The following is a 13,624-nucleotide window of genomic DNA, read 5'->3' as shown; positions in this document are numbered from 1 at the left end:
GGGTCTCTCAGCTCGGTCCATCTGGTGTGCTGGCTGAGTTTTAAAAGCCCTTTTAACTTTGAGCCCAATTTTGCATCATAAATAGGCTAACATGTTGCATCCGAATGATTTCATAAAGTGTACGCACACTCACCCCACAGACATCTGCAACAATTCACACTGGAGTGAATCTGACAGCCTTTGTTTGGTTTGGACTGGGTTCAAAAGGGAACGTTGCAATGGCTTTATTGTTGTCTAGTGCCATCTATTGTTCAACGTCTGCAATTAATAGAGTAGCTACTATTGAAACACAACACAGATGGCATTGTCTGGATCAGTTATTTTGCTTCATTGTATTTTCTCTTTTTTTGTCCACATTACACAAATGCATCTTCTGTTTGAAAAGAAAATATCATTAATAAGTAAGAGGGAAAACAGTCTCATCACTTTTGGTGGGGCTCACAGTGTTGACACGTTCTTTGAACAGACTAGAGGACTCACAATTTCCAATCACCATGGATTTGTACAATCACAACAGGCTACATATCACAACAACAGAGGCTTTTGTATGTCTGGTAGTCAAAGGCAACAGCAACTTGGTAACTTATTTTGAAGTCTTTATACCACTCTGAAACAACTTTATCAGCTGTTTAATGTTTGGGAAGTGCTGACATTTAAACCTGAACATGAAGATGTGAACTTGGGCAAAACAGTAGCTTTTAGTAGCAGATGAAAGAGGCCATAGATCTTAAACTCCCTTAATGATCACAAGTTTTCACGCTATGTGAACAGGTCCAAATGTTAGGGATTCCCCACCATCAGACGTCTGATGAAGCGCCACGCAGAATAAATTCAAAATTAGTAGTTAAAGACATCTGACTGAATTCTACCAGACATTACAAAATGACCTGGATGTATAAACATTTTCACAGAGACTTTGTCTATAAGGCATTAAAGAAAGATGGTCCATTTTCAAACATATTTTTCTTTCGTTTGAAAACCCAAACAGCCTGAGGCCACTAATGTAACAAAAACACTAAGAGATAACAACAGTCTGAAATTGGCAGTATTTGTAGTTCTAAGTGGTAGATGGTGTCTCTTTTTAAGGCATTTCATTTAGTCTTTTATGCAGTCACACAGAATATTATAATGTGGCAGAATAAATGAAGTCCGGCTGATCCTTTAAACATGATCTTTGTGGTGTTTTACAAACTAGAAGCAAGAAGAAGCAACCCAAATTACGAACAACATTGCCTCCTTATTGGATCAGAGGAAAGATTATGAAGCCACCCCAACACACTATTATTATATTACAGACTTACTGTATCTCCACTGTCACGCACAGATCGTAGAGTTCAGTAATTTCATCCTGCAGCCACTATATGAAACTGATTTTGCAAAATCACGTTTTTATAAACGTCATAGATTATTCAACATCATATGATAAAATAGAGGGCAGAACTTTAAATCGAACCATATCAGAGAGAATAACAGAAAATCATATTAGCACCTCATTTGCAGGCTGTCTTTATGAACATCTGACCAATCCGACGCAAGAAAGGAAGCTCTCATTATTTACAGTGGAGTAACATGGATACATTCATGTTGCTATAGTGGATCACATTCGATGAAATGAAATGCGAAATGGAGCGTATAATCAATCTGATACTGTGTAGAACTGAACTCTGCTGCCTAGTGACCACTAACCGTTTAAGCTTGGAAGAATCCCACATAATTTAGTGGGTAGGTATGAATGCCCTGGAATGGTTTGACAGGAAGGAATAAGATTATATTCATACACAAACCACGTTATAAGTGCTGCAATTTCTGTATGAGCCGATCCGGAGGGCTCACTCCTCACCTTGATCCATGATCTGGACGGATTTTTCTTCTTTAGTCCCCCAAACCATTCTGCGAGCCCTTCAGATAGAGCTCATCCTGAGAGAGCTGCCCGTCGTAGCTCTCCATGTATAAACTACCACTACTGCTGCTACCGCTGCCCCCGTTGCCCAGGAAAGTGCCTACAGCCCGGCCCTGCCGCGCGTGCCCTACTGCATCGCTGAAGACTTTGTTTATCTGCTCCTCCGAGGGCATCCACCAGTCAGGATTAGAAGCACAGTGCATCCGGATAAACTCTGTGAGGGGGAACGCCGCGGGACAGAGATGGTTGAGGGAGATAGAATGTTTAGGTTGCTAAATTAAGTTTGCATAATTATCACACTGATAATCAGATTAAAAGTAGAATATAAAATAAAATAGGAAAGTTTTAGCTCACTACCTCTGAGACAAGTGACCTTGACGGGGTTGAGAGGTCTTCTCTCCGGCCCCGGCTCCCCTGTGTGTACCGAACGTTTCCTCTTCCCCAGACCGCATGAGTATTTGAGCTCATCTGTGGTGAACACAAACCGGATAAGGTAACGCAGGAGCCGCCGGCCATCTTTTTTCGAGGAGTTGACTGCCTCGTCCCACTGCTTATTGGTGATGAAGAGAGGATAGTTCCCCAGAAGCTGTTTACTGCCCTATTTAGAAAAGACAGAGATTATGAGATTATAGAAATCTTTAATCCTGTCTTTAATCTTTAATGTGCTTTAATGCATCAACATTTAAACTGATGCTGCACTAAATACTGTACCAGAAAACAGGCAAATTGACTATACAGAACTGAAACTTGACTGGGGTGCTAAAAGATTCTGCTGCTTTTAGTTTTACGTAACAGTCCTTCAAAGTGATATTTTCATAACCTCAGATTAGAATTAAATTTGACTAAGAGTTTCAGTTCTTTTTCCACTGGTAATAGTTTCTTGTGTAACCCGCGTCTCTGTGGTTTTCATGACTATTTTAACATCACTGAATGGTCTTTTGTCAGACTCACCTCGGTAAGCTGCTCTTCAGGCTGGGGCTGCACAAATTGGTTGTAGTGCTGAAGAACAGTCTTAAAAAAGTCCAGAACATTCTGGCAAGGAGCTGTTAAAGACAAAACTTGTTAGCTGATGAACTTTCAGTTTTATTTAAACCAATCAAGCTGTTGTACATACACAAAACACAATGTACTGTTAAGAATGCACAGAGTATTTTTTTACCAATTAAAGTTTTATATATTATGAATGAATGTATACTACTCATTTTGATATTCTCTGTGGCCCAGAGCTATTTATGAATTGTTTCCTTTTTATAGTGGCAAATACAAGAGCAGCCAAATATCTTAATAACCCTTTTTAGACACTTTTAGTGGTGGAATATATTAATCATAGCTCATAAATACACGGTGAAAAGGGAATTTTCACAAAGGCATCAAAAACTGAGTCTTTCAATAATAACTTCAATAATTTCCACTGCAAAAGTCAGACATGTGATCAGCTAAGGAAGGAAATACAATACTAATATTCATCATAATTTCTCTGCTTTCAAACATTACACCACAGACCTTTATTTTGGTTGCAAACAGCAGGTAGACTTTAGAATTTCTCTTTTGTTGACAACAGATTTAAATGATTCTCTTGACAAATGTGTAATGAGAATCTACTGTCTCCAGCAAGTTCAATAAATATTTAGTGAACAGAATGAACCCCTTTTAATTACACTGTGCACCTTTATAAGCTTAGAATAGTAATTATGATTTTGTGATTTTTTTTATTTTTATAAATTTGAAATCATACAGTGGATTGTGTGTGTAATTTCAAGAGAAAAATGAATCCAAATCATCCCATTTCATCACATTTAATACCTGGTATATTGTCCAGTTTTTGTCTCAGTTCTTCATTTTCCTGCTGTAGACTAAGAACTTCCTGTTCCAGCTCCACGCAGCGTGGACAACAACCTTCCTCCTCATCTTCCTCAGGCAGTGTGGAAGAGGGGTGTCCGTATGACTCGGAAGGTGCTGGAGAAGCCCAGCCGCCTAAGTTCTGCCTCGGGGACCCTGATGCTGCCGGTTCAGCCTCTACCGGGCAACTCCGTTCACTGTCTGACGACTGGGGTCCAGAGAGCAGGTAGTTCTGAAGCGACTCTGTGAAGATCTGGAGGAAAGCGGAAGTCTGCTGCTGGTTCCAGTGGTTGCCCCGTTGGGTCTCCTCACCTGTGTTCTCCAGGGATGAGTCCTCTGATCTGGGCTCAGAACTGAGCCTCTCTCCTGGAGAAAGGCAGCTGTTCTCCTGTTTTATTAGAGAGGAGATGGAAGAGGATGCAGGGACGAGGGAAGGCTGGGGCTCAAGGAGCCGTCCGTTGCTGTTAAGGAGGCTGAGTACCCGACTGCACTGCTGGGCAAAAGCATCCAATATGAGCCGGTTTTCTGAAGGGAAATAAGTACACAAGTATTGCAGCATCAGATTCCTTTGTTAAATTTTTTGTATTCAAAGAAACTGAAATTTGAAATGAAACTAATTTTACTCCCTATAATGTATTTTAAAACCTGCATGACATCTGTTGAAGTCAAAAAGATATTTACAGTAGAACTTTTCTATATTACCACAGGTATCAAGCAATCTTCAAGGCAATTTTTCAAATTAGAATTTTTACAATGCTTTTTCAGTGCTATTTTACACTTTTTGTAACTTGGATATTCTGATAAATATCTCCTTTGGTGCTCTAGAGAAGAAAGAATATAATATTAATATAATATCTTAATATTTATGAGTAGTTTTAGCCTTTTTTAAATATACTGTTTAAATAAAACAATCTGATAACTGCTAAAAAAAACATTTAATTTCTTATGTCAATTTAGCCTTATTTGACAATAGCATTGCTTTCGACCTTTATGAGTTCTATTTTTGCTTTTTCGTTATGTCCTTCATGTCCTCCGTTTGCACTTTCCATCATTTTTATCTTTGAAATCTGCATGCCTACAGATTTAGGAGAAAGAGATAAGGGTGCTGTGAATCTGTATGCACACACATATACGCATGGTGTCACTGTTCTAATAAACACTATTCATATCTTCCAAATCCTCTAAATATGATGAGAAGAAGCAGAGAGATTAATAAAAGGAAAATGCTGACCAACCGACCGCATACAATTACTCTGTCTCCCCACAGCCTTCTGGCCGCGCCCAGATGCAGAATCTTAAGAGGATGATTATGAATTTGCCACCCTCACACAAAGACACAGGGCAGACAATTATCAGCTCAGGCAGTCGCTGTGACACCCGTATGAGTGACGGGAAGCGAGCCTCTGCCGTCGCCTGGATGTGTCTATCAGGCTTAAGCAGATGTGGCCATTTATTAACATGCGCAGCATCTCTGTTTACCCCCAGCAAGATGGATTTGATATCATTCTCCTCTATCTTACCCTCTCCATCCTCCTTTGCTGCTGTCATTCTCCCTCTTTCCTATCACTTCCCCTCTCTCCTTCTCTCCCTCCCTCTTTTTCTCCCTCCTTTATGCCACGCAGAGTGAGCCTCATGAAATTTCATTAAACACAATGTGCTGCAGAGCCAAATTTATGAGCCACATTTGTTTTAATCACAATCCTTTTCGAGGAGCTTTTAAATGCAATTTGGATTATTGCACTGATCTCAGAACTGTGTCCTTGGGTGTCTATACGTCTCCTTTCCCCAGGGCTAGAAAGATGAAACCATTAGTATTGTCTGATTGGCCAAAAAATCCCCCATGCATTCTTTTGCAGTGGATATTCCATAACAATAAAGCCAAAAGGGCTTGGTATGAAATTAGAATGCACTGTTTACAAGCAGACACTGTGAACTCTGATCTCCACTGAAATCATCTACTGTGTCTCCAACAAGTGCAATTAATATTTAGTGAGAAGCCTGAAGCCCAGTTGATGATGCCCAGGTGTATTTCAAAATGGAATCTGCATTTTAAACGCTAAATAAAAAAAGAAAAAGGTTGATCTTAAACCTTCCCATATCTAATCTAATAACTCACATGGAGAAAAACAGATCAGCTGAATGTTTGTACAGACACTGAGGCACCCTGTTGTATGATAATGACACAACTTCTCAATCTGTGAAGGCCTGAGGCTCTGCTGAATGAAAACTCTTGCAACAAGCACATGAGAGACAATTACTGAAGTTGACAGGTTTAGGTAAATCAGAGAGCTGCAGAGAAAAACAAGATGCTTTTCACCAATTCCTGCTGGGAGCATCTTAATGCAGTGTGTAACGAAATCTGACATTGCTTGATAAGACTTTCATTTTACTATAGATAATCTCTGTGATCATGAGATCAGTGTTCACATTTCATGGTAAAACTTTGTTACTGTTACTCGACATATTTCTCTCTTTTTTTTTGGCAATATGAGAGATTTGAGAGCATTTTAGAAATGACCTATAACAGATACAGAATATTTTATTATAAGAGTATTATTAATTTATTAAGTCGCTGTTGTTGTTTTTTTCCTGTCATTATTTTCGGGTAAAAACTGATGTGAAATTAGGCATGTTGCACCATTGGGCGTGGGTCCCAAATAATGTAAAAAATAATTGCAATGTTCGTTGCTAAAAATAATTGCAATGTTAGTTGCAAAAAAACAAAAAACTAAAACAAAACAATAACAAAAAAGCAAAACAAAAAAACACCCCAAAAGTTAGACACTTCAAGTCTTCAGCTTCGTAGTACCGGATAAAAGTTTCTGAGGCAAACCTGTTCACTTACCTGAGCTTATTCCATAGGAGCAGTCTGGAGCCTGGTGGCTGAGCTCGGCGCGCCCCGCCGGGTATCTCCCGGGCTCCTGGCCGGAGACCCTCCTCTGGCTGCCAAATGATGCTGTCGCCGTGGCGCTCCCCGCTGATGCCGCGCTGGATGTCGCGACTCTGCTGCTGGGCCTGATTTCGCAGGGGAGACGGTGCTGCTGACTGCTAATGATGGAGAGGGACGCTGGCGGAAGCGGCACGCGCTGTGAATACTGCTGCTGCTGCTGATGATGACTGAGATGATGGGGATGGTCTCCGAGCTGCGGGATGTCCACCATTGTGGGTCTGTCATATCTCGCCTTGGCCGCCGCGCGCTTGCTCGGGAAGGTCTTGAGGGAGCTGTACGGACTCCGCTGCTGCTGCTGCCTGCAGATTTTGGGCGCAGAGAGACCTTCGTCTGCCGGTAGCATCTCCTCCTCCATCTCCCTCGCACTTATGTGTCGTTCTGTCCCGGTCTGGTTAAATCAGTTATCCCAGTGTCTCGCCGCCTTGCTCTGTGTCTCAAACACTACTAACTCTGTCTGAGATACTCAGAGGGTGGGTGACTTTACTGACAAGTCATTGCTCCAATCCCCTGGCGGCAACAGCACGCGCTGGCTTTCATTTTACCAACAGGGGAATACCGGTGTTCTGTCAAATAATGCGATCTATAAGATTATGCTGCCAACACTTTTAATCCTGCTGTAAGGGTAGGCGTACATGCTAATAAAGCCTCAAGCCTTATTAATATCACTGGAAGCAAAATCTGATAGGAAGCACAAATCTTCAGAACACCGGCGGCACTCGCCACTCGGTGTGTGTGTGTGTGTGTGTGTGTGTGTGTGTGGCTTGGGCTCCCATCAGTGGGAGTGTCAGATCATATGAGAGGTGCAAGATGATATAAAGAGGTGTGTTAGCCATGTTGTCTATTATGGGGTTATTGTTTGTTTGTTTGTTAGTCTGTTTGATATTTTTAGTCTGAAATGATTGAAAGAAGAAGAAGAAGAAGAAAAAACAAAGACCTTTAGGAGTTGTCAGTGCCAGTTTGAAATAGAAATGTAGCCTAGATGCAAATATTATAGGCTAGATACTTAAAGGGATAGTTCACCCAAAAACGAAAATTGTGTTATCATTTATTCGTCGTCATTGCATTCCAAACCTGTATAACTTTCTTCTGCAGAACACAAAATAGGATATTTTAAAGAACACTGGAGCCAGCTGACTTCAACAGAATGGACAAAAACAACCCACTGAGACATTTCTCAGAATATCTTATGTTCCACAGAAGAAACCAAGTCAAATAGTTTTGATAGGAAATGAGGATGAGTAAATGATGACAGCATTTAATATTAATACAACTTTTAATTTGATATTTAATATTACATTCAATTTAGAAAAATAAAAGAAATAAAATATTAAATTATATTGTGCAGATAAATAAATAAATACATGAAGTTCCTGTCTGCTGTCTCACTCGCAGGATGGAAGCCAAGCAGGAAATGCGTTTTGAAACTGTTTTCCTAGGCTACATGAATGGAAACGAATTTTGGGATATATATCTATACAACAGTTAATTCTCAGATCTGACTGACAATCTTTCTAGCCGTGCGATATTGTAACAGTATCAGCATAGGAACCGTTTCACAGTTTGGATCACTCAGCTGGCAACATTTTCTTATAGCAGGCATCAATGGCAAAGTACTTTGAGGAGTTTTTGAGGTGAGAATAGTTGTTTAAACTTCAAATATGTTTTATCTTTAAGAATTTATTTCAAAATGTGCTTCTGTTTTCAGCAATGTGAGCTCCAGGGCATCAGTGCTCATGAACCTCACCTCGCCTCGCCACGGGCTCTGATGTCCCTATAGTGGTCAAACATGAGATATAATTGGTTTTGGGTTTATAATGATCTTATATGATATCTAATTAAAATATTAATATTTGTATATTAATATTTTTGGCTGAGAGCAAATTTAAGTTTCATCATAAAAGTACCTTTAGTCAAAAGCAGTGAGCAGTTTTATTTTTGTCTTTTGATTGATTGGATGAACATTAAAGACAAACAGCAGCTACATTAGTCTGAGGTCACTTTAAGACATAATTCACAAATCCAATATAATGATACACATCAAATTCTTTTCTCAATTATTCATATTCACTTGAGACATAACCGAGGGTACTTGCCAAAACGGGTATTTTAACATAATTTTGTATGTATTTGTTATACAGCCTCGTGCCTATGACTGTATAACACTCCTCATGTGATATTGCTCATATATACAAAATTTGTTCTCTTTTTGCCTAAAATGTAAGTCATATGTTAATTAATTTTAATTTTTCATATAGAGCTTAAGTGCTGAGTATTAACATTATGTAATTACATCCAGTGATAATACTGTTAACACCGTCAACAGAATAAAATATGCATCTGCTGTGGAAGAACCCTGACTAATTATTTATAAAAAAAATCAGTAATAAGAGTAAGCGTCCTTCAGACCAGTGTTGTACCAGCAACAATGGCCAGAAGAGGGCGACAACATGACACTAATTTAAAGGCAAACCCTTCTCACCCCAAACGACTGAATGAATACGCCAATAATTTTGTGAATATAAATTAATTAATTAATTAACTGACCAGATGCAATGAAGTTAATCAATTTCATTTTAAAGACTCCATGCTATGTATATATGCAACTTAATTAAACTAGAAGGATAAAGGCAATAAATAAAAAGAAAGAAACAGATTTTTCTATTGAAGCTGTCGGAAACGCCAAGTGATTGTCCATCTTCCGTTCCCTGGGCAACATGCGCAGATACCCGCTACATGAATGCGCACGTCAGGCCAGCGAACGGCGTGCGCGTCACTGAAACGGAGCGGGTGCGAGTCTAAAAAAAACTAAATAGGCTACAGCAGCACATGAAAAGTGTCTTCAGAGCAGACGCGCGGCTCTCTGTGCAGCCAGAACCTCTTGGGGGAGAAGTGCAAGATAGCAAAGTGTTTTTACCAGTCATTTGAAAAACAATAAATACAAAAATAAAACCACAAAACATATAGCTGACGATTTTATTATTTTACATTCACATGTATATTAAAACATTCGATGAGGAGTTTACAAATAGACGTAAACAGTGGGAGCGGATGAAATGCGGACACAATTATGGAATTTCTGGAAGTGAAGTTTTAAAACAAACCAAGACCGGCGCTGGATGACTCTTCGTTTTGGATTTGGACAACAATCCCTGGATTTAACTCCAGTGACATTTAGATCTTATGAGCTAATGGAGTATTTTCCTTATTCGTTTCAAGTTCGTTTACAGCTCGCTTAACCAAAAAACGGCCAGCTTATCGGGCGCGCGCTGCTTGAGAGGAACTGGCGAATTAAAGCGCATCTTGGCGGTATGGTGCGCCTGCTCAATTGCCTGGTCTTGGGGTATTTGACATGGAATCTGGGGATATCTGATGCCCGAGGAGAGTACTGTCACGGCTGGCTAGACAGCAGCGGGAATTACCATGAGGGCTTTCAGTGTCCAGAGGGCGTTGACACGGCGGACGCGACGGTGTGCTGCGGGAGCTGCTCGCTGCGCTACTGCTGCGCGGCCCCGGATGCGCGCCTCGATCAGGGGACCTGCACCAACGACAGAGAAGTGGACAACAACACGCAATATGCTGCCCGTAAGACACAGAATAAAAATAAAAAAAACTCATATGTGATTCAGATAACTGACCAAATATGCTATAAAGTTTCTATTCTAGAAAAAGATTTTAACTGCAAAGTAAAGTGGTTTTATTCCTTATTATTAACTAAAACCAAGTACTAGATATAACATAGTGTGAATTAAATCGTATAAATTTTATTATAAGCAGTAGGCTAAATAAACTACCTGACTAGGGATATCAAATTGAGCCATATCTGGTTGAATTACTCATAATAGCCTAGTTTTCTTGCTGCCAGCAAAATTATCATATTACAGAATGTCATCAACAGGATTATGTGATATTTTAGGTCTTGGGAATTAAGTGTATTACAGAATGTTTTACTTTGATAAAATACAAACAGCAATAGAGATTTCAGGCACCTGTTATAATGTCTGACAGAGCAGAGGTAAACCTGACACACTGCACAGTCACTGGAGAAAATGAACTCATCATTGGAACTTAAGACAATTTTTCATTTCTACAAGTTGCCAGGTTTTCTTGATTCCTTCATCAGAAATTAAGTGCAATCAGTCTCATACCATTTAATCTTAATAAAGTCAATCTCAACAGTGTCATTTAATCTTAAAATACTGTTCACAAACATATGTGACCATGGACCACAAAACCTGTCTTAAGTGCAAATTTTTCAAAATTGAGATTTATTCATGATCTGAAATCTGAATAAATAGCTTTCCATTAATTTATGGTTTATTAGGATCTAACCATATTTGGCCGAGATACAACCATTTGAAAATCTGGAATCTGAGGGTGCAATAAAATCAAAATACTGAGAAAATCGCCTTTGAGTTTGTCCAAATTAATTCTTAGTAATGCATATTACAAATCAAAAAATAAGTTTTTATGAATTTACTGTAAAAAAATGTACAAAATATCTTAATGGAATGTGATCTTTACTTAATATCCTAATGATTTTTGGCATAAAAGTAAAATGTATTAACTTTGAACCATACAATGTTTTTTTGCCTATTGCTAAAAATATACCCCAGCGCTGGTTTTGTGCTCCAGGGTCACGTATAGTTTAACATTAGAGCAGATAATGTTATAAAATGAAAACCTGCGGATGCCAAAAAGCAAATGTACAGTAGGTCACTACTATATGTCAAGCACAACCAAAATATTCTTAAATCAGTATTCTTTATATATATATAAATATATATATTTTATAAAGGCTACAATAATGGTTTAGATAACCTGTCAACCCTAATCTGTTTTACCTGATTATTATTCCTAATTCAACTTAATATACTGATCTCAGCTATAAAAGAATATGTCCTACAGTTTCTTTGTCTTAATATAATTCATAAGTTTACACTGGATTCAAAACACATTTAGGTGCGTTTTACAGCCATAGCCTCAAGCAAACAGGGAATATATGCTTTAAATATGTATAAAATAAAAAAAAAACTCTTGCCATTTTAGATATTGAAAAGATATTATTTTGAATAAATTACAATGCAAAATAAGTAGTTGAGGTATAGATAAGAAAACAGGTACAATATTTAGTAGGTTGTCATTTGTGATTTTTGTATATTCCTTATGAAATATCCTTTTAACAAGCAATTACTGAAATATTAAACAACTCACATTTGAGAAGGAAAAATTTACAAGACTAAATATTAACAACATTATTGTCATGAAATACTTAAAATCTAGTAGTACACTTAAAAATAAAGGTTCTTTCATGAAGAACCACAGAAGATAGTTGATGTTAAACATCCATGAAAACCTTTCCATTACACAAAAGGGTCTTTAGTGAATACAGGATCTTCAGATTATCACAATGTTCTTCACACTAAGAAAAAAAAAGGTTCTTTTAGAATTGTTCACTTAAAGATTCTTTGGAGAACCAAGATTGATTCTTCTATGGCATCACTATGAAAACCACCTTTTGGTCTCTCTAACCAGCCGTGCCGTTTCTCTCGTTCACAGAGCCCATCTATGTGCCCTTCCTGATGGTGGGCTCCATCTTCGTGGCGTTTGTAGTGGTGGGTTCTCTGGTGGCCGTGTACTGCTGCACCTGCCTGCGACCCAAGCAGCCCACACAGCAGCCCATCCGCTTCTCACTGCGCAGTCAGGGCGAAACCATCCCCATGATCCTCACCACAGCCCCCCCCAGCCTCCGCACACCATCACGGCAGTCCAGCACGGCCACCACCAGCTCCAGCTCAGTGGGAGGAGGCAGCTCCGTCCGGCGCTTCTCCCTGGGCCGGGGTGATGGACTGGGACAGAGCTCGCAACAGCAGCTCCTGATGGTCTCGTCTTCCACGGCCTCCACTCCTGTGCCCATGGCCCCGGCGCAGCCTCCGTTGGCTCCACCGCCCTACACCTCCCAGCAGGGCCTGCAGGGCAGTAACTCTCTCCAGTACACGCATGCTCACAGCCAGTTACAGCTGCACCACCAGACCCTGCAAAGCTCCAGCTTCTTTCTACCACAACAGTTCTTCTTTCCCCTGCCGCAGGACCCGTTCTCCACAAACAAGGGCTTTGCTGAATTCAGCGAGTGCTGACCGGGGGTTCCCGGCTCCTGCTCAAAAGGAAACGGACACCAAAGAATCTGTCACTCACAATGCCGTTGTTGTAGACTCATATTACAGGGGCTTCTGTTCCCTGTTCAAGGAAATAGGCACTGATGTGTCTTTCAGCTAGCTCAATTGCCACTCTGAGACCGCAGCTGGAATTTAAGAGCCACGTGGGCCACTAAAGCTGGTGAGATGGTGAACTATCAATCTGACAGACACTCAAGTGCTGGATACAACATGCCAGAACATGGACGCCTGTTTCAAAGCAACTCATCAAATCACTTTAAATCTGCTTATTTGATGAAAGATGTCTATATATATATATATTTTTTTTTTAAAGAACTCCAGCTGAGTCAGGTGCGACTTATTTATCCAAATTTATTTGACATGAACCGAGAGAAATGAACCAAGAGAAATGAACCAATAGAAAACATTACCGTCTCCAGCTGCGAGAGGGCGCTCTATGCTGCTCAGTGCTGCTGTAGTCTACACTGAAGCGCCCTCTCGTGGCTGTAGACGGTAATGTTTTCTCTTGGTTCTTGGGTCTAAATAAATGCGATTTATAGTCCAGTGCGATTTATATGTTTTTTTCCTCATCATGACGTATTTTTGGACTGATGCGATTTATACTCAGGTGCGACTTATAGTACGAAAAATACGGTAATTTTATATGTATTCTGTATAGGCATTACAAAAGGACGACAGAATCTCATGACAATCTCAATCCCATTTTAGGGGTCCTGCACACAAATGGTGCATTGTGTGAATGCGAGTTTTCTAGAAATTATC

General features: G+C 39.7%; 2 protein-coding genes across 2 annotated transcripts; one reads left to right on the top strand and one right to left on the bottom strand.

The window, feature by feature from the left end:
* Nucleotides 1–1,315: 1,315 nt before the first annotated feature.
* Nucleotides 1,316–7,297, bottom strand: LOC113091125 (BEN domain-containing protein 4). Its single transcript, XM_026256566.1, has 5 exons — nucleotides 6,585–7,297; nucleotides 3,704–4,264; nucleotides 2,852–2,943; nucleotides 2,258–2,498; nucleotides 1,316–2,114 (listed from the first exon to the last, which is right to left on the bottom strand). The coding sequence occupies exons 1-5, from the start codon at nucleotides 7,042–7,044 to the stop codon at nucleotides 1,873–1,875; spliced, it is 1,596 nt and encodes a 531-aa protein (XP_026112351.1). The 5' UTR covers nucleotides 7,045–7,297; the 3' UTR covers nucleotides 1,316–1,872.
* A 2,247-nt stretch (nucleotides 7,298–9,544) lies between these two features.
* On the top strand, nucleotides 9,545–13,264 carry LOC113091132 (protein shisa-3-like). Its single transcript, XM_026256578.1, has 2 exons — nucleotides 9,545–10,271; nucleotides 12,246–13,264. Exons 1-2 carry the CDS (start codon nucleotides 9,998–10,000, stop codon nucleotides 12,821–12,823), a joined length of 852 nt encoding a protein of 283 aa, XP_026112363.1. The 5' UTR covers nucleotides 9,545–9,997; the 3' UTR covers nucleotides 12,824–13,264.
* The last annotated feature ends 360 nt before the right edge of the window (nucleotides 13,265–13,624 follow it).

Source organism: Carassius auratus, unplaced genomic scaffold (genome assembly GCF_003368295.1).
Source record: "Carassius auratus strain Wakin unplaced genomic scaffold, ASM336829v1 scaf_tig00214077, whole genome shotgun sequence".
In the NCBI taxonomy this organism is placed as follows: Eukaryota; Metazoa; Chordata; class Actinopteri; order Cypriniformes; family Cyprinidae; genus Carassius; species Carassius auratus.
The sequence above is the reverse complement of the archived record's forward strand: the minus strand, read 5'-3'. Positions and strand labels throughout refer to the sequence as shown.

What these genes read in the sequence shown, in the direction of transcription:
- LOC113091125 (XM_026256566.1), bottom strand. Translation starts at nt 7,044, where the DNA reads ATGGAGGAGGAGATGCTACCGGCAGACGAAGGTCTCTCTGCGCCCAAA. An exon ending in CTGAAGAGCAGCTTACCGAG is followed by an intron (nt 2,499 to 2,851) that starts GTGAGTCTGACA and finishes TTTTCTAAATAG; the next exon opens with GGCAGTAAACAGCTTCTGGG. An exon ending in CAAGGTCACTTGTCTCAGAG is followed by an intron (nt 2,115 to 2,257) that starts GTAGTGAGCTAA and finishes TCCCCCTCACAG; the next exon opens with AGTTTATCCGGATGCACTGT.
- LOC113091132 (XM_026256578.1), top strand. Translation starts at nt 9,998, where the DNA reads ATGGTGCGCCTGCTCAATTGCCTGGTCTTGGGGTATTTGACATGGAAT. An exon ending in CAACACGCAATATGCTGCCC is followed by an intron (nt 10,272 to 12,245) that starts GTAAGACACAGA and finishes TCTCGTTCACAG; the next exon opens with AGCCCATCTATGTGCCCTTC.